General features: G+C 39.2%; 2 protein-coding genes across 12 annotated transcripts in view; both read right to left on the bottom strand.

Annotated features, from left to right (window-relative positions):
• Positions 1-100: 100 nt before the first annotated feature.
• LOC135160479 (G-protein coupled receptor Mth2-like) lies at positions 101-11,189 on the bottom strand. Of its 3 annotated transcripts, XM_064117052.1 has the most exons (6): positions 10,806-11,186; positions 7,998-8,631; positions 6,515-6,593; positions 4,056-4,240; positions 3,691-3,852; positions 101-239 (listed from the first exon to the last, which is right to left on the bottom strand). In XM_064117052.1, exons 1-5 carry the CDS (start codon positions 10,872-10,874, stop codon positions 3,773-3,775), a joined length of 1,047 nt encoding a protein of 348 aa, XP_063973122.1. In that variant the 5' UTR covers positions 10,875-11,186; the 3' UTR covers positions 101-239; positions 3,691-3,772. The 3 variants fall into 3 exon arrangements, with proteins under 3 accessions (XP_063973122.1, XP_063973124.1, XP_063973123.1); XM_064117054.1 differs by lacking the exon at positions 101-239 and having other exon boundaries at positions 3,714-3,852; positions 8,053-8,631; positions 10,806-11,189; XM_064117053.1 differs by lacking the exon at positions 101-239 and having other exon boundaries at positions 3,718-3,856; positions 8,053-8,631; positions 10,806-11,187.
• A 5,374-nt stretch (positions 11,190-16,563) lies between these two features.
• LOC135160469 (G-protein coupled receptor Mth2-like) overlaps positions 16,564-23,487 on the bottom strand; it is a 56,106-nt gene continuing 49,182 nt past the window's right edge. For all 9 annotated transcript variants that reach the window (XM_064117031.1, XM_064117032.1, XM_064117033.1 and 6 more), the window contains exon 6: positions 16,564-21,026. In XM_064117031.1, the coding sequence (XP_063973101.1) occupies positions 20,672-21,026 (355 nt within the window). In that variant the 3' untranslated portion in view covers positions 16,564-20,671. The remainder of the gene's footprint in view (positions 21,027-23,487) is intronic.

Below are 23,487 nucleotides of genomic sequence, written 5' to 3'. Positions count from 1 at the left end.
TAATAAAATGTTATACAACTCCGTTGGTATTTTCCTGGTGATAATGAAGACGTTGTGCCAACAGCCTCTTTACTTTATCTTTATACACAAAAATGACGAATAGCATTATGCCTTGTATGGTGCTGAGAATGTCTTCCAGGTACCACCCCCATTGGCTTTGATGTCCCACTGCCCAAGTGATTGTATCCAGTGAACAATTTATGCCCATTACGACGATGAGTTTCATGTAGAGATTTCCCCTAAAAAGAAAAGAGGATCAAAGAGATATATCGCAGTGAGATGAGTATTTCATTGGCTAAACTTCTCTAGGAAATCTCGCTCGCAATTCAATTTTGGGGGAATTGTTCCTGTGATATTTATTTATTCTATGTGTACCCTACTCAGATTTTTACATTGTATTTTTTGGTATCATGGGCCGACTTCCTCTCCAACGGTATCGCGGTTAGCTCAGGAGCTGTACGCCACGTATATGTAGACTCTCCTGGTGACCAACGAAAACTATGGAAAACCTTGGTTCCCACGGCGTCCATCAACTTCACGGCTTCCTCGGGAAATAATATTTCTTGATGGTTCGCGGTGTGTGGACTTCCACTCGACGGTTTCCGAAAGATTAAAATTCCAATGCCGGAAGTCGGACTCGAACCCGGGTCACACGGAATCCCGGAAAAAAACATCCCCAAGATAAATCTCAATTTTTCATTTTTTCAATTTATTTCAGACATATTTTGATTTCAAATGAAAATTTTCGAAAAAAAACGATTTATTTTCATTAAATTATTCACCACATTTACAGTTTAAAAAAATATGAATTAATAATTTTTGTTTTCTTTGGGGCCCTGGACCTCGCTAGGCCGTCTGCCCGTAACGGCGACGGGGATGATATCCACGACCGGGGGGATATTTTTCCAGGGTTATTTTTTCCGAGGATATTTATTTCGCCATCCGTCACACGGGTCTCGTCGTCCGGCCGAGCGACCTAAGCAATTCGGCGACCGTCGTCGGTATTGGTGGGATCGTTCCTATATTTTGTTTTTTTACAAAACAGACGTATCTATGGCGCCTCCCATGCAAAACGTTGACATTTCCTCTACACAAAAATATCTCAAGTTTTTCCGAGATTTTTCCTTTTCCCGAAATTCCATTAACTAAATAACATTGATGACTTATTGGCAACAGCGATCTACTAATGTCCTCTTTGCAATTGCAGATTTCAATTTTACGACCGCAATCCTGGTGATTTTTTAGTGCCAATCGACCTATGATGAGAACACAATAAGTGTGACTTTCAAAGTAAAGTTCAACAATAGTTGGCGGTTGCATGCTTCTACATACTTAAGAGGACATGAGGATAAAAAAACGATTCGAATGAGAGCAATCAGGCTATTCCAATGCAACTAAAACAGATGGCAGCGGGTGACTATGTTCCACATTAGCCAAAAATACTCTTCTTGTCCGACGACTTGAAACTGACCCAGAGACATCCGACTTTTCCTTTCAAATAGAATCTTAAAGTCTCGCCATGCGTAGTATTTTCCGCAGAATAACTTCAATACCTTAATTCACATGCTACTAAACCACAAATTGTACTCTTACAAACTATATGTCAACAAACTTATTCACATGCTATTTTTACACAGTTGACTATTAACCCATTTATATATCTAACGTAACCACATGTTCTTTCCACGTCTACAGGAATTTATACCTCCGGAAACTCAATATATTGTATCCAAATAAATAATTCTAGAAAAATTGAGTCAATTTTATCAACAGTTAGTCGTTTGCTATGTACTCGTATGCTACGATCCTATATACATGTCTACACTGTCTTTTAGTACTATAAACAAAATTCATGTTCACTCCTTTCTTGTCACTACTTGATGAAATTCCGTACATCTGTCTTATTTGTATATTTTCCATTGACAAAATACCTTCGATTTCCCAAATATATGCAAAATTCTCGCGCCCTTCGAATCCGGTCCCTATCCTAACCGAATAAATCCCCACTTTCATCAGTGAAGTAAGGAAGTAATTAGACTTCGACTGTGGTCACTACCCAGATGAGCTGTAATATTTGACTCCCAGACTTGGCGCCTCCAAAAATTGCCACTCCTCAATGGATACCGCGTTTGGATTCAGCGTTTCGCCGACGTTCCTTAAAAATTACAGTCTGCATCTTCAGAGCAATGAACTCCGACGCCTAGGAGTAGTCTTTACATGCGTTCTCTTGTGGCGGTAGGGGAAAGGGAAGGGGGGGGGGGGTTGCCAATGATATTTCTGAAATTTATCAGCTAGTGAATTAAAAAATCGGGAGAGCCGTTTTCTAAATGGGGTTCACTTGATATCCTCTGTCTCTGCTGAGGTTCACCACAGCTCAGAATGAGAGATCATAGCTTTGGAGATGCAAACTGCAATGTTTACGAAATGTCGATGGAATACTGAATCCAAATCCGACCTTCATCCGGAAGCCAGAGATATCATTTTCGTTAGTGAGACGCGGAAAGCGGTTCTTACCCGACTGGTTTGAGGACGATAGGTTAAATATTATAAGGCCGGACTCCACCGAGATACATTACATCTCCAAGGAATATAGGTCCTTACCTACTCTTCGCTAAACGCCATCTACTATGCCTCTAACGAAGATGTCGTAACTTCGGAGTGACATGACACTCAATGCGGTAGTATGAAAACAACCATGCCAGGTTATGGTTTTCGGAAACCTCACATTACCCACTGCCATGGGGAGGTTGGGAAAAATCCATACTGTCGGCTAGTTCAGATGGCCGAAGGATACTTAGGAACCATGACGGCGTCGAGCCACAAGTGACTGACGCAGGCACGGAAGAGAGGAAGAAAAGCGAAGAGAAGACTCTAATTGCCATTTATATCTCCAACCGGGCCAGGGTTACCGGGTTCGTGCTCCACGACTCTCGTCTCTGACAACGAGAGCTGGTTGGTCTCATTCATTCATTCACTCATCGTCGTTGCCGTTCTGACTTCCGCGTATGCGTCCACGCATTTCAGCCACATACACTCCCTGCACAAATCCGCGAACACGGCGAATGACTCCCACGACGACACTAGCGCTTGTGCCGCCTGGGGCCATGAGAGATTCCCGATTATATTCGCGAGGTACTCTCGCGGAGTGACATGACAGTTGAGCGTTATTCATTATTTAAAGTATTATTCATTTTTTAGTATTTCGAGTATGATCCCCCACTCCCCTTCGCCCACCCGCCATAGGCTTTCGTAACGAAAAAGAGATTATGGCACGAGAACTATGGGATCGGATTATGAGTCGTGTGAAGTTTGCAGCGCTCGGCGTGATAAGTCTACGTCTCGTGCTGCAAACTTCACACTTCTCACAATCCTCCACCTATCATCCTCATGCCATAATCTACGATAATCATGGCCGCGAAAGCCGTAAAATCGCGTACTATTCCTCAATTGTCCTCTGTTCCGACATTTTTCTCGGATTCATGCCCTGACACGGACGTCTCCTTGAACTCAATTGCAAATTCTTCTCCGAGCCTTGAACACCTGCCGAGCTCAGGAGTTCTAATGGAAGAAGAAAATGACTAGTGAGCGGTATCTCGCTACTACGGTGGATCTATATTTCTATATTTCTTACATTTTGTCAGGCATATTTACGCGATGACTTCTAGGAGGGAAAATCAATTTTTAAAATACCTCTGGCGTTGAACATCGTGTCGCCGACTATCACTTCCATTGAGCTGGGCTCCGGTTTTTCTGTTATGCTGAAGTACTTTCATTATCGTTGACACAAACAGAGAAACGTTCCAGATGACTGTGACCGCAACAGGGTAGTAGAAATATACTGATTCTGAAGAACTGTCTACCAAAATTCAAAAGTTGCAATTTAAAAGATCAAACAAATAAAGTGAACTTTTCATTTTTTTTCAATGCAAATATTGGAATATTGGAGCGAATAATTTTGTTAATATCGATTTTCAACGTAAGAAAATAGAGTGGGCAAAACCGATGGTCTAATGTTGTTCAAATTTGAGTAATTGATCTTGTAATAGAAATTTTACCCTGAAACCAGCAACCTCTTTCTCCAAATTTCGGTTTGGTAATCTCGTTGGAAATGTTGGGTTCAAAATCCATGACAATGCAAATTCCTGTCATGAGTGATGGATATCCCCATGCGTAGAGTGAGTAAAGGATGAATTTCCTCCGTTCTTTACCATTGTTACAGCATTGTAGTGCAGGTGATCGTCTAGAAACATTGTTGAAAAATGATATTGACGAGGTTATACATTTTTAATGCGCAGAGAGAACAATTAACTAACAGTGACGTAACTATTCGTCAGTTTATAATTATGAAAACGATCATTTAAGGTTGTTTTTTCCGGCATTCACTCTCCCGACACGTCCTGCAGGGAATGATTTGAGACTAATTCTCATTCATACCACCGACCAGGACGGAATTACTTGAAGAACATGACCAACACCATGGCCTCTCCCCCAAGACCCCCGCCCCCGACAGTCGATGCTTTTGATGAAAACAACCTCAACAGGTTATAGTTTTCGGAAAGTCCGAAACCACGAAGGGTCTGGCATACGCCCAGATATGTAGGACCTCAAGCATTACTACCCCTCATTGGTCCATCTTCAAAATTCACAAAACATGTCGTTACAGTCAAAAGAACATCTGATGGAGTTTACAACTCAGCGATGTACCGATTTCCATGGTTTAGTTTCCATATTTATTTTTGGTTCATTTTTTCGAGTGCCAATGCTCTACAATGAAACACACACAAAGGATATTTGTGGAGTTTGAGCTTCTTGGGTAGAGTGCCATTTTGAATGGTTTGACCACCATGCGCTACCAGGAAGACGGACCGTGCACTTGGCATTATCATATTTCAAGTACTTCTGTACAACTGCCGGTGGGGTCTAGCTAGTAGTGGTTGAGCCACCTTGAGGTTTTGGTCCCCAGTGAGGCGCACACAAAGTGCAATCGTATTTCAAATGCGTTCAAGCGTGTCAGGAGGTTCCCAGTTCGACTTGGGGTCCGCGGGGTCATCACACCCCGTGTGCAAGGGCGGTTTTACCCGCCATTACACCCCTGCGGGACGCCGTCCCCGACAACGTAGGTTGGTTGATCCTACTCATACTCTCACTCTTCGAAGAGGTCACCTTTCCCGATAGCCGCGTAGACAGATGCACACTTTCGCCACACGCACTCTATTGGAAAATTCGAACACAGCTCTTGTGTTCATCTTCAAAAATCACTCAACGGAGTTTATGACGTGTTTGAAAGAGTCTCCAGAAAAGGACTAGTTTATGACCAGACATGGTCAAGATGAAATTTCTCTCTACAGTTTCAGGGGATGCGAAATCTATCACCCTCTCTGAGTAGAGGTGAACCGGGGCCTCACTAGCGAATTGGTTATTAGTCTCTTGTAAGATTTCGTAGTGTACAGTGCCTTCTTAACTAGTAAAGTCCAAGTGTTATATTAACGTTCAGTATAATAGTTATCCACAGTGAGTTCTCACTCATTTTGTTTTCCATATCCCAACATATTGTTTTTGCTCTTTCACCAATAATTCTGAAACTGTCCGTAAATTTTCCCGTAATTATTGTGCCGGGGAATCTACAAATTCTCGGATTCTCAATAGTCCTACTGAATGAAGCTATATAAGCTTGGTACGGATGGATGGGCAAACCCTCCTTCACTGCTCGTCTCAGTTAGTTAACGCCAGCGGTGGGATGGGGGGTGCCAGAGGTCAAGCTTCAACGGAACTTCCCCAAATCTTCACGATCGGGGATTAGAATTCACGGAAGGAGCACTTATAAAGGTGCCCTCCTCCGTTAGGGGGCGAGCGAGAGCCCCGAGAATCAGAGAGAGATACCGAATAAACAATGGGGGGGGGGGGGGAAGAGCCACTCAACAGCGGAGAATCGTAGGCATTCGATGGAGAAAGTAAACGGAGGAGAAATTGGATGGTGGAGGAATGATTCCCCTCCTGCAGTGAGACTCGGAACTTTCGTATAGGTGAATACCTAAGAAACTTACACTCCCTAATTCAGCCGAAGGTTGTTAAAGAGTCGGTTAGAGAAAGTTCTAACGGCGATTGTATTGACTGTAAATTATCTGCATCCTCGATATATCCTGAATAAGTAAGAATTACGGAACACTCAATAAAAATTACATAATCGGCTGAATTTTGGGTTAGAATCACGGAAAAGTTGAGTCATTAGTACGAAATATATTTTTTGTCACTGCTGCTACGTTCAGTCCGTGTCGAAAAGTGTCTTTTCGTTTAGTTGTAAATGAAAAGTCGAAACTTGTAAACGAAAACACTTTTCGTTGACTAGTGAACGAAAAATGGCAGAGTTTGCCACTCACTGAACGTAACATCATTAGCAAAAACTATAGTTCGGATACACGTGCGATGAGGTCTATTAACTCGTGTAACTTTACACTTATTACCATCCCGCCGGACTTGTATCGAAATATACTACTTACGAATTTGGAACATTTACCTGAAAATCGACCAGATATCGAAGCACATGACGTTGAGCCAGGAGAATGACGAGACGATCCAGAAATAAACAATAAATCCTAGAGGAACATAAAAAACATTTTTAAACCAATCTCGATGAGAATTATGTCGTTTTGTAGAAACAGGGGAAAAACTAAATCAAAGAATCTAGCAAATTTATTAAAAGATTTCATCGAATATCTATTAATCTTCTTAATGTTTTTTGTCCAATTTTATGGAAATTGTTAATAGAAAATATTTAATGGGAAAATCCCGCGTAAATAATTGTTGGATCCGATATACTGCAGAAGTATTTGAAAATATATAGCCCGAATTTGGAATATCACTCACATATTTTTCCAAAGAAAGACCAACAAAACGCCTATTAAACCAATAAATAATCTGCAAGTGTCAATTTATTCTAAATCTTTGCCGTTACAGAACGCTAACGGAAAATTCACGAGCAGTGAGAATAATAACGAAGAAAAAACATGAAAAATTGAAATAAAAAAAAAAAATAAACTGGAAACTATGAAAAATTGGGAGCACGACCAAAAAAATCCGAAGAAAAATCGTCAAAATCAAGGGAATATCGCGGAATTTCTTGAAAGTGACAAAAAGACAAGGAAAAGTTCCATAAGATGATTCATACTCATCTGAATTGGTAAATATTGCACGGAGAGAAAACTCAAGAAAAATTACGTATCTTTTCCATAATTCTGGAGCGAGATACGGTTGTCGGAAATTTTACAAAACTGCCACGGAATTTTTCATGAAATTTCGGTTAATGACTTCGGTTAATGACTGTGAAAAAATTACGATACTACCGCGACAAATTTCCCGGTCGAGTCTGTAATCGAGGAGCGAACTGTCAGTTCCGTAATTTTTACGAAATATTTCTCGCCGTGTGCACCCTATCTTGTAGAATGTTAGACATTGCAAATGGTCTTAGACTCTCTATCATGCCATCAATTACTTTTTCAAAGATTGTGACCCCAAAATGTAAGAAATCAATGCAATTCCGACATTAATTCTATATATTTTAAATTAAACGCCGATAAACTTTGCAAATGTTAAATCTAAATTCAAATATTGTCGCCAATTTAATTTGGTGGATCCTCAAATATAAAATCGCTCAACGATATACTTTCATGTCACATTACTGATTATACTCTTATCTTGATTATCACTGTGTTACCTATTGATACTGGTTACCACGATATGTAATCCAAAATTATTTACGCAATCATATTGTAATATATAAAACTATTCAAGTGAGAATAAAGACTGAATTAAACATAATCCGCCTTTATAATTTATTTATGGCCTCAAGATAATCTCATTTGTCCAACAAATAAGTTTCAAATGGTGAAAAAAAGTTGTTTGAAAGGATTTTCTATTGCCAAAAATACTACGTTTCGGAGAGGAACTTTTCCACACAATAGTTTCCCACAATTTGATATAATTTCTCTTAATTTAATTACCCGTTAAAGTGCATAATATTTGACAATTATCCTTATTGACAATCTCAAAACGAACCAGAGACGATCCCAGTTTGCTCCAGAACAACGCCGAGATGTAACCCATCAAGATGAGCCCGTGAGTATTCCTCAACTCCGGTAATAAAGCATAAACAATGAACGTGGCTGCAAGAAATGGTATTGGCAGGATGAGGATGATGTTGAAGATCATGTAAACGGGGTCAATCCATTGTGAGAAACAGGCAAAGACTTTAGTGTACGTTCCATTCTCTCCCATCCAACTGGCAAAGCAGTAATTCTTAACGTGTGCAACGCTGGAGTTATCAGTTGTCTCCGTGATTAAAATTTCTCCATTGTCCAGTAAGTAGTAAGTTTCGGGCCCACTAGAGTCGTCCCATAGTAATTCGTAAAGCTCCGAAACACAAGGAATTCCATAAATTTTCTCAAAATCGTCAAGTTTCTTCGTCGACGGTTTCAAGTCCTGTGTGAAAATGGGAGGTATTTCCGGGTCGTGAATAGGCTTCGAGCTATTTGATGAGCATCTCCAGTCTAGAGAAGGGGTCATGAATGATCCTGATTGACAACATATCGAGAGCTTCGGTTCTGGGGGCGTCATCAATGATCTGTTGATTAATGTCTGTTGAATAATTGATCGATTGATTGATTTTTTAAAGGGATATTTAATAATATATTGATTAATAATTACTGGATGCTACGTTTGGTTAAATTGCGATCAGTACCTTTGCTAACTACAAATGGAAATTTTGGATTTGCTACTCGTGACTATCGAAGCGAGGTAAAATAACATGATGGCCTCGGCCGAAAAAGTGATTGTGATGCATACGCTTTATGATCCTTGCCTTTGCCTCGGAATATTTAAGACTCCTTATAGCCGCGCTCATTAGAATCACTTTTTACGGCCTAGGCGTAAAAAATACTGTTTCTACCCCGGCAAGTTCCGAGAATATTTTCTCTCTAATTCTAACTCTTGTCGAATTACTGGGAGACCCGGGTTTGATTCCCGGCTGTCTTAAAGTGACAATTTGTTCTGTCTAATTCTAATTCTCTTCGAATTTTCGCTTCACTCGTATGCGGGCACGAGAATTCGCAATTTTCTGGCCCGTCAAGTAGGAAAATCGTATGCATACGTCTGCTAGTAAAAAATATGCTTCAGATCATATGAAATTCTGGGCAGAGGCTGACAAACTAAGTGATCTGAGACATTTCCTTCTTTTCCGGCCTAGGTACGTTACATAATATATTATTTTGTCACTGCTGCTACATTCAGACCCCGTCGAAAAGTGCTTTTTAGGTGAGTTGTAAATGAAACCTCGAAACTTGTACACGAATAGTATATTTCCATTTGCGTGTAACGGGATGACAAGAAGTTTGAAGTTAGCGGCCCGAGGCGAAGGCAATCATACGACCCATTAAAAAGCCCGGTTGCACATGTATCCGAATTTCGGTTTTTGTTAGTGATGTTACATTCAACGAGTGGCGCACTGTGCCATATGTTGTTTACTAGTAAACGAAAAGACTTTTAGTCGACTTTACCTCGGGCAACCAACTTGATACTCCTTACTACCCCGTCGCACTGATATCGACATGTATTCTAAAGTCAGCATAAGTTTTAACATCGGGTATAACCCGAAGTCTCCCCTCCCTTCTCCCTTCATGTGGGTAACGCGGTAATATCCTGAAATTACGCATGCGCGAAGAAGGGAGGGGGGAGACTTCGGGTTATACCCGATGTTAAAACTTATGGTGACTTTAGTATACTACACGGAGAGAAAAATCTGACAATTTTTATGGTGTAATTCCGATAAAAATGACTGTGCTGCCTTACGATCTCGGTACAAACTTCAGACCTGAGAAAAATTACTATGTCGCACAGTAAAATTTCCTTATCGGCTTAGGAAAACTTCAAAAACTGATGAAACATTCGTCATGACGAAGTCTAATGTCAGTAATAATCGGCTATATTCGGCTTTCATCATTAACCAATTACAGTGAGTTATCGAAAAGTTGCTGTGTGGAACAATAAGAAGGTCCAGTAAAATAAACTGACCTAGATGGCAATTTTTACAAAATTTTTATCAATTTTTCATTTAACTTCAAATAAAAAATGATAGACCTTCAAATTTTATAGTACTGTTTAGGAAATTTTACGAAGCCGCATAACATTAATTACAGAATTAATTACAAAATTTTGGATATTGATAGGAATTTTGATGTACGCGTGTTGGATTTTTCATGAAATAAATAAATAGAAAGCAAAAATCAATCTCATTCTCTTCTCAGTGTTTATGCTTTGAAATGAAAAGCATTTTTATGGACTGGAATTCTGAGCAGTGTGAGGTATGGTGTTTAGGTTTGATTCTAAGTATGTAGACAAAGTGGAGTGAATAGGAGTCTTTGAGATCATGTGACTAAAAGGTCTAGGGTGTTGTTTCCCTTTGTAAAATTAGTTAGTTCCTCTAAGGAATTGTTGCAGAGCGGATGTGTCTTCCAAGCACAATTATTTGAATTACGTAATCAAGTAGAGAAAAGTTACAATTGCTTTCCAGTATTACTATTTCAAATAACCCATTTCCAATAGCGAGTAGAACATTCCAGTATTGTAGAATGTTGCACCTGGATTCTAGTGCTCTGTACAGTAATTTTTTACAAACTGTTCTCTCGGTGTGTCCTATTGTAAACTACTTCGAACTCGTGGAAAAAAATTCATTGGCTCAATTGTTAAAACTCATAAATTAGCTTTAAACATGAACAAAAAAATACCGTTCCATCACTTCGTAACAATGATCTTACCCTGTTAGTAGAAGAGCCACAGACCCACTTAATGTAAATAATCACTAAAATAATTCTCGCAATCCACATGTCAATGATAAACTGAAGTGGAGGTGAAAATGTTTAGGCAGACTGATTCCAGGCGGGATTCCAGCCTCCCACAGACTAATAATGTTGGTGGTGCATAAAACTAGTCTGGCCTTCAACAGTCCCTTATCTACAATAAACTGGTACCAGTGAGTGTTCCCAGGAGATAAAGACATATGTAAATGCTAGAGAATTGTGCGCGGTATTAAAAATCTAATTGCCTCCTATGTTGGAAATTTTTTTATGAGTGCTTCGTGGTCCTGTACCTACCAGACCCCCCCCCCTTCCTAATTATTAGGGCACATTCGAGTATTCCTCCATATTTCCAGATATTAAAAAAAATATACTGACATATTTTTATGAAAAATTATTGCTCAATTTTCAAGTTTGAGAAAGTGTCTGAATCTTTTCAATGTCGTGCCGATAGAGGCAGATATTGAATTAAAGTAGTGCAACCAATAGTGTTCCCTATTGAACACATCGTTGACGGTTTATTAGATGTAGAATGTGTCAGGGGGAAACGATCAATTCAAATTCAATCATAAACGAGGTTGACATTCCATTTCAAAATTTTTAAAAATTCGTTATTACGATCCGTAAGATTTCCCCAAACTCGAACCTGTTCTTAAGATAATCCTTGACACTTTACATCCTTAAATTCATTGAAGTGATAGAGGTTCAGTTCTGGCGGTTTGAGTGACACCAGCGGCATCGTAGTACCTCACCCCAGAAGATACAGGGCGCCACACTCAATGTTGGGGTGTCTGCCTATCAGCCACCTCAACGATTCCTCAGTAGGCCCAGTAGTAGTCCAGCTGCTAGAGGGTCTAGTTAAAAATGGAGATGTAGTCCTCTGCGTCACCGAAATCCTTTTTTCCATCGAAATTAGATAACATTAGGACGAGCAGAATGGAGGATATGAGGATGCTTCATTTAAAATTAAGGAGATTGACAAGACGTCGTTCGGAACCCTACTACCGGGTTCAGTTGTACTATTTTTTTAAACTTCTTGACAGAACAATCGAATGGTTTCTTAGTTCACGGTATTAAAGAAACAGAAAATGAGAATTCTGTGGAGTAAGATAGGGATTAAGAATTATTTGCATTTAAAAATGGGCAGACATTCCAGCATTGCGTGTGGCGCCATGCCTCTTCTGGGGTAAGGTACTACGATGTCACTGGTGTCACTCAAACCCCCGAAGCTGAGCCTCTACTTCAGTCAATCCTTTTCGATGTCAATATCGTGTACTTACAATGCGTGAGACTGCTGAGGTACTGTTGGACACACACGTACCCGACGACGACCCCAACCAAGACACACCGGAACAGACCGACATCCGCGAACGCGTGAAGAACCTAAGGGTTCAAACAGACGACGCACGAGACTTGAAGGACGACCAACTTAAGGGTCTCGTAAAGACCCTTAAGAATGATAAAGCCCCAGGATGCGATTTAGTAGAAGTTAGGGTCCTGAAAGCTGCGGTCATGAGGATGCCTCACATCTTCACTAGACTTTTAAACGCCTGCCTTAAGCACGGTGTTTTCCCCACCGTTTGGAAAGTCGGCACACTGCGTGCTCTCCTCAAAGGAGTTCACAAGGACGTGTCCGACCCCAAATCCTACCATCCCATTTGCCTCTTCTCGGTTGTCGGGAAATTTTTCGAAAAGGTCCTTCACGGGATCCTGTCGGCGAAAGTCCTTACCGAGGACAAAATATCAGGACGTCAATATGGCTTTCTGCCTGGACGATCCACGGAAGACGCGACAGTAGAGTTGCGTGAATTAGTCGAGCGCGGTAACCACAAGAGGTACGGCATTGGACTCCTATTCGATATCTCAGGAGCCTTTGACAACGTGTGGTGGCCCCTGGTCCTCCAGTCTTTGGCGGATCGAGACTGCCCGAAGAATGTCTTTGAAGTGCTCCGGAGCTACTTCGACAATCGGACTGTCAACATCGCCTGGAGCGACCAAGAGGTTTCCAAGCCGGCCACCCGGGGCTCTCCGCAAGGATCAGTCCTCGGCCCCGCTTGCTGGAATCTCATGTTCGATGCCCTCCTCAAGAGCATCGAGCAGAACTTTGGCGCAATCGAAGTCGCCTACGCGGACGACCTTATCGCAGTCGTATCGGCCGACTCGCGTAAGGAGTTAGAGAGGATAGGCCGAGCTGTCGTCGACCACATCGCGTCGTGGTGCGCATCAGCGAAGCTCGAACTGTCGACGAGCAAGACAGAGGCAATTGCCCTGTCATGCAATTCGCAGAAGAGAGCGCCGCTGGTGCAGTATAGGTGGGATATGGCCCCCAGGCAACGCCGACACGTGAAACCGGGGTTGGACATCCGCCCACCCGGAATTAGGCTCGCCGGGGAAAAGATTCGGTTTAAGGAGAGCGTGAGGTACCTCGGGGTACATTTTAATAGGAACATACGGGTCCGGACCCATACCGAGTATATACAAGAAAAGGCTAGGGTCCTTTTCACTCGGCTATCGGCTCTAATGCACAAGCATTGGGGACTCCGATACCGATCGGTTAAAATCGTATTTTAGGGCGTTTTTCAGGCTGTCGCGTCATACGCAGCCCACGGGTGGGTGGACCGGTGCACAGCGTACGACTAGCGGAAGCTCCGCACCGCACAGAGGAGCGCGCTGCTGACGGTGACTGGCGCGTATAGGACGGCCTCACACGAAGGACTCTGCGCAGCGGCGGGAGTTCTTCCTGTGAACCTTTTATTGAGGGAAAGAGCAGCGCGCTACCAAGCCAAGAAAGACATTCCGGTCAAAATAGGTGACGTAGAAATAGACCCCGCGAATCCGCGCGTCGATGACAACGGCCACCCGATCGAGGCCGTCGAGGATATAAAAACAGAGATCCGAAATCTCTGGCGGCGTAGTTTCGAGCGGGCTTCAACCGGGAGGAACGTCTATGCGTTCTTCTCCGATACTGTGGCGCGCCTGGACGCTAAATGGGTCGAGTGCGACCACTGGGTCTCGTAAGTCCTGACAGGGCATGGGCACTTCCGGTCCTATCTTTACGACCGGTGCCTTGCCCAGTCACGCAACTGCGAGTGCGAGCAGGCTGAAGACACAGTCCAGCATTTCGTGATGGACTGTCCGATATATGCACCACAGCGGGAGTGCATCGCGAATATCATCGTGAATCGCCCATGGCCCCAGGCGGCACAAGCGCTAGTGTCGTCCAGGGAATCGTTCGCCGCGTTCGCGGATTTTTGTAGGGAGTGCATGTGGCTGAAGTGCGTGGAAGCGTACGCGGAAATAAGAAACGGCGGCGACGATGAGTGAAGGAATGAATGCGACCAACCAGCTCTCGTTGTCGTAGACGAAAGTCGTGGGGCAGGAACCCGGTAACCTTCTCTGGGTAACCCTGTCCCGGTTGGAGATATGAATGGGAATTAGCTTCACCTCTTCTCTTTTCTTCCTCCTCTTCTATTCTATTTCTTTTAATCCCAAATAAACTTTCTTTTTTTTTTTCTTTTAATCCTAAATACCCTTTTCCACTTTTCACATTCTGGGTGCCAGGCTGACACCAAGGACCACCGCCCCGAGGTTCCTCGCGGGAGCCATGCCTGCGTCAGTCACTTGTGACTCGATGCCGTAATGGTTGCAAAGTCTCCTTCGGCCATCTGAACCGGCCAACAGTATGGATTTTTCCAAACCCCCCCCTTGGCAGTGGGTAATGGCCCAAGTATTTGTTATTATGTAAGTAGAGTAGATTAATAGGCCATGCGAGGTTTCCGAAAACCATAACCTGGCAAGGTTGTTTTCATAATACCGCATTGAGTGTCAATATCGTGTTGAAAATGAGTAAATTTTCAGTTTCCTATTTTTTGTATTTTTCCCCCTTATATTTTTCCTATATTCCAGCCCTTTCTGCTCTCGTTTAAGGTAATTGACCCTACCGAACCCTATGCATGCGACTGTGGATTCTACACTACACTGCATTCACACCTATGAAACATAGGAGTTGGCATGGAAAATCACAGGAAAACCCCATAACGGCACAGGCAGCTGCCCTACCGACAGTCTTAGCTTATGAAAAATTTGTATTCGCTGGGCTTTGAACTCACAACCTTCCGCACATTAGGCTAGTGCCTAGCCGCTTCGGCCACCAACGTCGGTGCCTCCTATACTCGAACACTTTACGTTTTAATATCTTTCACATGTCCTCCAACTGTACCACCACTCAATCCTTTTTACTGAAGCTCAACGTCCCTTCCCGATAACTTCAGAAAATATTTTCACTCCGTGTCGACTCCTCACAATCCTTAATACTCTAGTCAAGAAAATTCGCACTAATCAATCCCATCACTTCCAATTCATTTCCATCAATCAGAAAATAGTCTACGCTCTCACCTTCTTAACGAAATGATAAAATCCAACACCCAACGGGTTTCAGGAATTAGAAAACTCCTCAGAGAAGTTGTACTTGAACCTTGGAGTTCACCCGAGCAGTTTCGTTTAGGGTGGGCGCCCTTCGATGCATTGAATGTTTAAAAAAAATTAGTAAATTAGTGATCGAAGTTGTCATTCATTGTTCCATCTCCACCAGTGATTCACCTTTTTTTTCTCTCAAGCCTAAAATCGTGCCAAGACCAAGAACCTCCGAACTCGTCATTTATGGTGGAGGATTCCCCAATTTTGACTAGCACCCATATGCTGAACACACTTCTAGAAGAATCTGGCCAGAGATTTATGACTTCAAAATGCCAAATTTCTGGCGTTCTTCAAGTCACACCCTGTCTACCCCCACCATCAATAGAGCACACCAATGAGTTCGAAGGTTCTTGGCCCACCAATGAGAGAAAACAAAAAATAATTGTTGTATTGCAATTTCCATACTCTGGCTTCAGGCTCTCGCACGAATAAAACTGGAGGAGAGTTCAGTTCGTTTTTGGGAGTGAAGTTAGAGTGCAGTCATAAGTTTTTTTTTGTATACATTGTCCGCAAAGCCGTAACCAATAAAAAATAGAAAATAGGGGGGGGGGGCTCCATTTGTACTTGTTCAACTGTACAAATGATCAACTGTACAGAAAATTTTCAAACGGTGAGAGCACCACTGTGCAGGGATTCAGCTGTCGAGACAAAAATGTGGCTGTACATGTGGACCCAACGCTACATGTACGGCTTACCTTTTTGTCTCGACAGTTGAATCCCTGCACAGTGGTGCTCTCAACGTTTGAAAATTCTCTGTACAGTTGATCATTTGTACAGTTGAACAAGTACAAACAGAGCCCCCCCCGAAAATAGTGTTTGAAGCACCCAGTATCAGTGTCAAGTGATTATTAGTTTCCTTCAACAATTAACTTTCTTCTCACGGAGTTCTAACTCCTAGAGAGACTTCAGAGAAAACATAACATCTCGAGTGATATTGATTTGGTAGCTCGAGTATATCAACCCTGGGTTGATACATTCATCCTGTTTTTTTACCAATCTCGCCAATTGGACATCCACATTTTATCTATAAAACAAAATAAATGAATTTTACAAATAATTGGTGAATTATTCGAGTACATTTAATTATTATTTCGGAAGTGCCTGCAAACGAGTGAGTCGATACAAATAGAACTCTCGTATTCAACGCGTCTTTATTAAGACGATCATTAGTGAGCGTCCAAGATTGACTTTTCTATTGTCAAGGTGGCGATATAATTTGTCAATGGAAAAAATACTCAATGAATTGATTGAGGCAATCAGTTGATAACTGCTTTATTTCTGATTATCTGATTTCTTATCAATACAGTGCACATAAATCTAAGATATTTAACAATAATTGAAAAGAAATGGTAAAATTTTTCCTGGAATTTTGTACTTTTCCAATTAGGTGATTATCGAGAAAATGTTGATTAATCACCAATGTTGGGTGAATTGCGTTTTTTCAAAGCATTAAAATGATTCTGTCGCTTGTTAAATGTTCACATATGACTAGAAGATTCATTGGTCGAATGCATTCATCTGACTCCAGTTGATAAACATTCAATTATACATGATTGTGAGGTAAAAAATTTATCTGATGGTCGAGTGGTGAAATGTGACAAAACAGTGACAATTCGATTCGGTGAATGAAAAAAATGAGATTGAATGGGTTAATTTTATTGCAAAATCAATTAATTTTCTCGCTTAGAATTCAATCAAAAAGGACTACGTAAACATAATCCGAGTTTTCGTCAGGTAGATACATTTTTTAGATTTGCGGAAATCAAAACTTTTGATAATATTTCCAATTTTTAAAGAAATTTCCTGTCAGAAGTGATCAATTTGCTGTAAATCGGAGCACCTTAATCACGAGGATGAGGCGATGTTGATAATGGAAACGATTCGCACTAAAAAAATATTAACAACTCTGACCAGGAAATTTATTTTAAAATATAGACAAAACTGAGTCTTCGGTTGCTCCTTAAATTCGAACAATTAATCGCCAATTAAGTCGTTGAGTATAATGAGGAAAGTTAATTTAAATAGAGGAGAATCGCATATTTCATAAGGAGCATAAAACTATTCTTCGATTCATGAGATTTTATTATTTGCATTCGGCTCGTGCTAGAAATCTCTTCCCACTAAAGAAATACTCTTCTCACAAAACAATAACTCTATTAAACAAAATTTTATTCCGGAACGTGTGAGAAAGAAATTTGTCAGACACATATTCATAAAATATTATATTCGTAATGCACAATTATTTTCACAAATGCTAACCATCATAACTGAGAACTTAATCTATCAAATTGTTCCTTGAGTTGTTTTTAAAATTGAGACATTACAATATAATACAATATTTTACTACTTTTTCTGATTTTTCAAGATGTTGTCTACATTGTAATTTTCCTTTCAAATTTCGCAAAATTGAGTTTTTCCTTTATTATTTATTGAAACATTTTATAAATGATTATTATGAATAATATTAGACGGAGGATTGAATACACACGCAAGATCAACCAAGATTTTCCTATTCATATTAACTTTTGCTTAAAATGTTTTTCAAAATTCTGAGTAAAAAATTGAATTTATGTTGGTTTTTTTATATCGTGAGAATAACCCGACGAATAGTTAAATCATTGAATGTAATGATCACAAATGAATTCAATAGGTGTAAATCGTTATTATTCATCATTGGTTATTTTTTTATGATAACAAATTAGGCCGGTGTGATGAAAAATAGTATTTTCCGCCCCCCTCTAGGCGTAAGATCACATTTCCATTTCGTAATCACGGTTTAACCACCGGATGTAAAATAAAGGATCCTTATCCACGTGCTTATGAACCTCGCCCTCGTCTCGGCTGATAATTTTGACCGTCGGCAAGGAAGAATTCTGCTTGATGCAAGAAACAGATTTTTTTAAACCTAGGCAGGTAAAATGATGTTTTATTTTACCTCTCCCGGTTAGAAAAATATAGTTTTCAACTGCAAGGCGCAAAATACAAACTTTCCTTTGTAGGCATATTAAAAAATAACATTCTTCCCTGTCCTTAATTACCCAACTAATCAATTAATTAATTAATTAGGTGCATAATTAGCCCATTTCTCAATCGAACTTAAAAAATTCTCCACGAGAGGTCCATCGCGTTTTCTGGAACAAATCGATGCGCCACTCGGTAGAAGAATGAGGAACATTCCGTACTTCGATCGAGAGAGGTTAGGTTACAAGTAATTTGGTAATTTAACCTCCATCAAAGACGACTAATTTAATTTAGTAACAAGTAATTTAATCTCCTTTTTTGAAATACGGAATTTGCTCATTCTCCCAGCGAGTGACGTATCGATTTGTTCCCGTCGATGCTATCGACCTCTCGCGGAAAATTTTTCAAGTTCGATTCACAAATTAGCTAATACGCTATAAAAATTACGTGGCTTTGTATATAAAAATCAACTAAAGAACAATACAGATAAAGGTCGAAAATAATTATATCTGGGTTTTAGAATAAGTAAATTTCGAACGTTTTTCTACGACCCGGTTGGAATTATTTGGAAGCCGATACATAAGCGCAAACTGCCTTTGCAGATTACAGCCAAAATAATTATCTGATCGTTACCAAACCCAATTACCGTGCTCTGTTCATTGTTTCCGGATGTTTGTAATTATGTTTAATTATAACAAAACTATTATTTCAACAATTTATTTATGATGGCGATTTGCGATCGCACGACCCTCTACAACCGGGCCGTAAATACAACTGAATTTAAGCCAATTTTTATTTGTAAATGACACACTTGATCGTAAAAATATATGACACCCCATTTTATTTTTCGTATCTCGTGTAAAAACCTGAGGTATCTCTGGAATAAATTCATGTAACTCGGTACATCATGACCCATTAGTTGAACATTATTCCAACTGATCACGTTTCACCACTCGACGTCTAGATTATCACTCTAGCTATGAAGCTCTTGAACTATCAAGTATGAAAATAAAGGCAAATCATTCTCTTTTCAGTAGAAAAATTGCAGTATTTTAAAAATAACTTTTGTTCTCTCTCTCTTTCCCCTGGACAGGAATCGAGGGGTCATTTATTTGTAAAACCACTACGTCACTCATGACTGAAATCACTAGAAATCGAGTGAAATCACGGCGATTCATTAATTTCAGTGAATTTAGATTGTTATCATTTGCAATCGATGACATAAATCCCGTAAAATCGTATAATCAGAAACTAATGAAGTCTATTTGAATATTATACCAAAAAGGAAGTTATTTTATTCCTCTAAAGCCTGAATAGAGCGACCGAATCGAGTGAAGAGACATTCGAATCTGACATTTCAGTCCCTGAAAGATTAAAATATCGTGTGTCACACGGGACTAAAGTATTTTCTGACTTATGTGATTATCACTCACATGCGTCAGAAAATACCTTTTCCCTCGAAGCACAATAGACTATTTTCAACTCATTTGTGGTATGTCATAAAATAATAATTACAAGAGATCTCTTAATTAATTCCTTCCCTTTCAAGGAATAGGTCAAATTATGCATTTGAAATCAATTGAAATCGCGAAATTACTGAACAACTTCGGTGAAATCGTATGAAATCGGCAATTGCGCTGTCACCAAATTTTCAAATGAATGAGCCCTCGACATAAATACTTTCTACATAAACTTAGCCAAATACTGCACACACAAAATATACATCTTACATTACAGAACGCTCATAAGAAATATTTACGGATTTACGGGTTTCTTTCTGCAAAAATAATAATACGATCAATACAAAGATGTCAGAATCGACACTGACAAAAAAAATATAATTTTCCCAATTAAATATCATTGGCAAAATTATGTTTTCCTAATATATAATTTATAATATATAATTATGTAATTATATATAATTTATAATTATAAATTATATAATTATATAATGTATAATTATATAATTCTTCCAATTAAATATCATTGGCAAAATTATGTTTTTCTCTCAGTGTAAAATCAAATTATGAATTCTTCCAATAAAATCTACGACATCTCTGGAAGCAAAGAAGACATCAACTTATTTTTTTTGCATTGAAAAGCCCCAAAAAATTCCGATATAATTCACTGATTACAAATTCGTTTTGTCCCAAAAGTTCTCTGAATATCTCGCCATAACTTTTTTACTGGTCTCGCATTCCTTCATCGATTTCTCGTTACTGTTGCAAACAAATGAAATCAAAACGAGATAAATTCATCGTAGTTTTCCCGGTTTGTCAATGAACCTAAACTCGTTGGCTTATCTTCTTCGGTTCTCGATAAATCGAAGATAATTTTCATGTCGATCAGTTGAAAATGGTTAAAATTCCGATTCAATCGATCGAAATCGTTCAGACGCAGTCGCTCTCGTCGGTTGTTGTGTTGACTCTATTTCTCTCGACGGGAGTTTTATCCTGAAGTGCGATCGATGTGCAGGTTTTGTTGGAGACGGAGGAGTGGTATCCACTCCGAGTTGAATTTCCAGATTGAAATTTTCCCCTTTGACAGCCAAAACGTTTCATTAGCAGACGCCTTATCTTGTCTTTCCAAACAAAGATTATGAAGATTATGACACCCTGAAGAGTGTTGGCGAGATCAGTGAGGTACCACACGTACTGCGGGGTGTCCTTGTTCAACAGCCAGGAGATAATCTCCATCGACCAATTTATTCCCATTACGATAAAGAGCTTTAGGTAGAGATTGAACCTGTGAAATATAAGGAAATGTAGTGGCAGATGGCGTTATAGGGTAAGGTTTTAGGGACATTATTTTGAAATCATTGCAAACATTTATTTCTTCCCAAAAATTGTAGAAAATAGGAATCAGTCGACAATGAAAGTTAATCGAACTGTTCGCGACCTCTTACGACTAAAAAATTTGCAGATGGAACTGATAAAAAATATACCATATTAATTTGTAAATGTGTGAAAGAGTGTAATTTACGAGTCTGAATCGAATTAAGCCATAAGGGAAGAAACTGACTAAATTTAAAATCAATATTTGATTGGAGATCCAAAAGGTGGATCGGAGTCTGAAGAAAAATTGTCCAACTTCTCGAAGGTTTTATTGAGGAAACTAGAAAAAGTTATTGAATTTAACATAATTTTGTTTTCATTGAAATTGAATCAAAATCGAATGAGGGTTTAAAGGAAAAATATTAAATCACTAGTGTAACGTTAAGGAGAGTGTAAATAACCCTTTAAACTTAAAAAAAAATTGTTTCAATTATAGAACTATAGAAATATTTTTTTATTTGTTCCTAATCACGAAATCATGAAATGTTCAAGAAATGAACGTTTGTTTGGAAAAATACGGGTGATATTTTGAACAGAAAATTATAAGTAGAACATGATATCTGGAGTGAATAGACTAAGTAAAACTGTTTCTAAAGTAGTCTTGGATTTTTAAAAAATAAATATCCACGTACGTGAGAAAATTTTTGTTTTTATAATCCTCTATTTCTCTTATAGAGTCCTTTTAAGGTTAGTGTAAGAGCGACAGTGTCAAAGCTGTTGTATACCCTCTTAATTTCCTCATTTCCAAATTTTCTTTTTAATCCTATTAATCCTCTAACGTATTCCCCATTCTTAATCCTCTAACGTATTTCCCATCCTCAAAAAATAAGCACCTCAGGATATTTAGTGCATCCTAAACTCCCACTCCTCAATTTTCCTCTTTTCCGCCATTTTTTTGAACTCATGTTTCGTAGAGGAACTCTCCTTTAGCCTCAATTCAAAATCACCCTCCTATCCTTAACCACCTCTAAAAAATTAAGTGTCTTGCTTGAAGAATAAATTATTCTGTGAACAATATTCCGCGTCTTCACTTTCTCGAATTATAAAAAACAATTATATTTCTTCGGAATATAACAAAGCTTTCTACACTTGTACGAAATATACGAAAGATTTTAACCCTCGTGTGATCAAATCATGAAATTTCTGATTGGAGCCCTCAGAATCAACGATTGGATCATACAATTTAATGACGTAATTCATTAAAAGTGCCCAACTATTTCACATCGTCAAGGGCTTATTCCGTTGTTACTATCAAAAAACACAAAGTGGCCCATCAACAAATAAATAATCCGTTACTTTTACTACATTTTTTTCTCAGTTTGAGAATAGAATCTCGTGTCGGATACTCGTAAAGTCCTTTAAAAAAAACAATTGAATTCCATTTTACGGTGCGAGAACAAACGCATCATCATTATCTCAATAATTAAGATCAGATGCAAGTAAAATCATTCTTCCTCAATATTCAATTTACTGAGGTGTCCGCCAAGAAATTTGACAATATCTTATAAGATTTTTAAGCCTAATAAATCTTAAAATTCTACAGAATTTCAAAATGCTTTTTCATTTTATACTTTAATCACGAAAAAATCTGAATGCAATGTATTGAAAATGACTATTGGTTCTTTCACTTTGAACATGTGGTATTAGTATTCAAATGAAATGTTTGTAAACAGCCAAAGGATAGATAAAAATTCAAAACGTTGAAATTCGACTTTGATTCTTAATCTGGTATTCAAAACACCAGAGGACAAAATTTTAAAGGTACAATAATATTGAGGAAAAGAGCGACAGATTGAAGGAATTATTGTGTAAACTAACTAAAAATTGATAACAATGTGGGCGCACACTTCTTCCAGAGTATCAACAAACTTTCCACTACAGAAATTCACACAATAAACACAGCCAAAACAAATGTCGGAATTTTCCCAATTAAGTATTCAAACACCTGTTCTTTGAAATTCCGATAAATTCTAATTTAGAAGGTCTGCGAAACTTCGACATTCATATTGATTGTCGAGGATGTTTCTGAAGTAATTTAATTGGAATTATGATAAATATTTTATTCGATAACAATAACTGATGGAACATCAATAAATTACTTAGTGCAATCTGAAAATTTAACAACTTTGTATCGCTTTTTACGATGAGTATGATGATAAATTGATTAGATATTGAGTGACTCGATTGAAAATATTATAGTATTAACAAATGGACAAATGAGGTCAGGTCGATCATATTGTCTGGATTTTGGAAATTGAAAATTTTGAGATAATTGTTTTGAAGAATATTGGAACAAGGGAAAGCGGTTCATTACACGTGAACAATATAGAAAATTAAAAGACAAGAGTCTTCCCTTTTTTATTTTTATTAAG

Source organism: Diachasmimorpha longicaudata, chromosome 3 (genome assembly GCF_034640455.1).
Source record: "Diachasmimorpha longicaudata isolate KC_UGA_2023 chromosome 3, iyDiaLong2, whole genome shotgun sequence".
Lineage (NCBI taxonomy): Eukaryota > Metazoa > Arthropoda > Insecta > Hymenoptera > Braconidae > Diachasmimorpha > Diachasmimorpha longicaudata.
The sequence above is the reverse complement of the archived record's forward strand: the minus strand, read 5'-3'. Positions and strand labels throughout refer to the sequence as shown.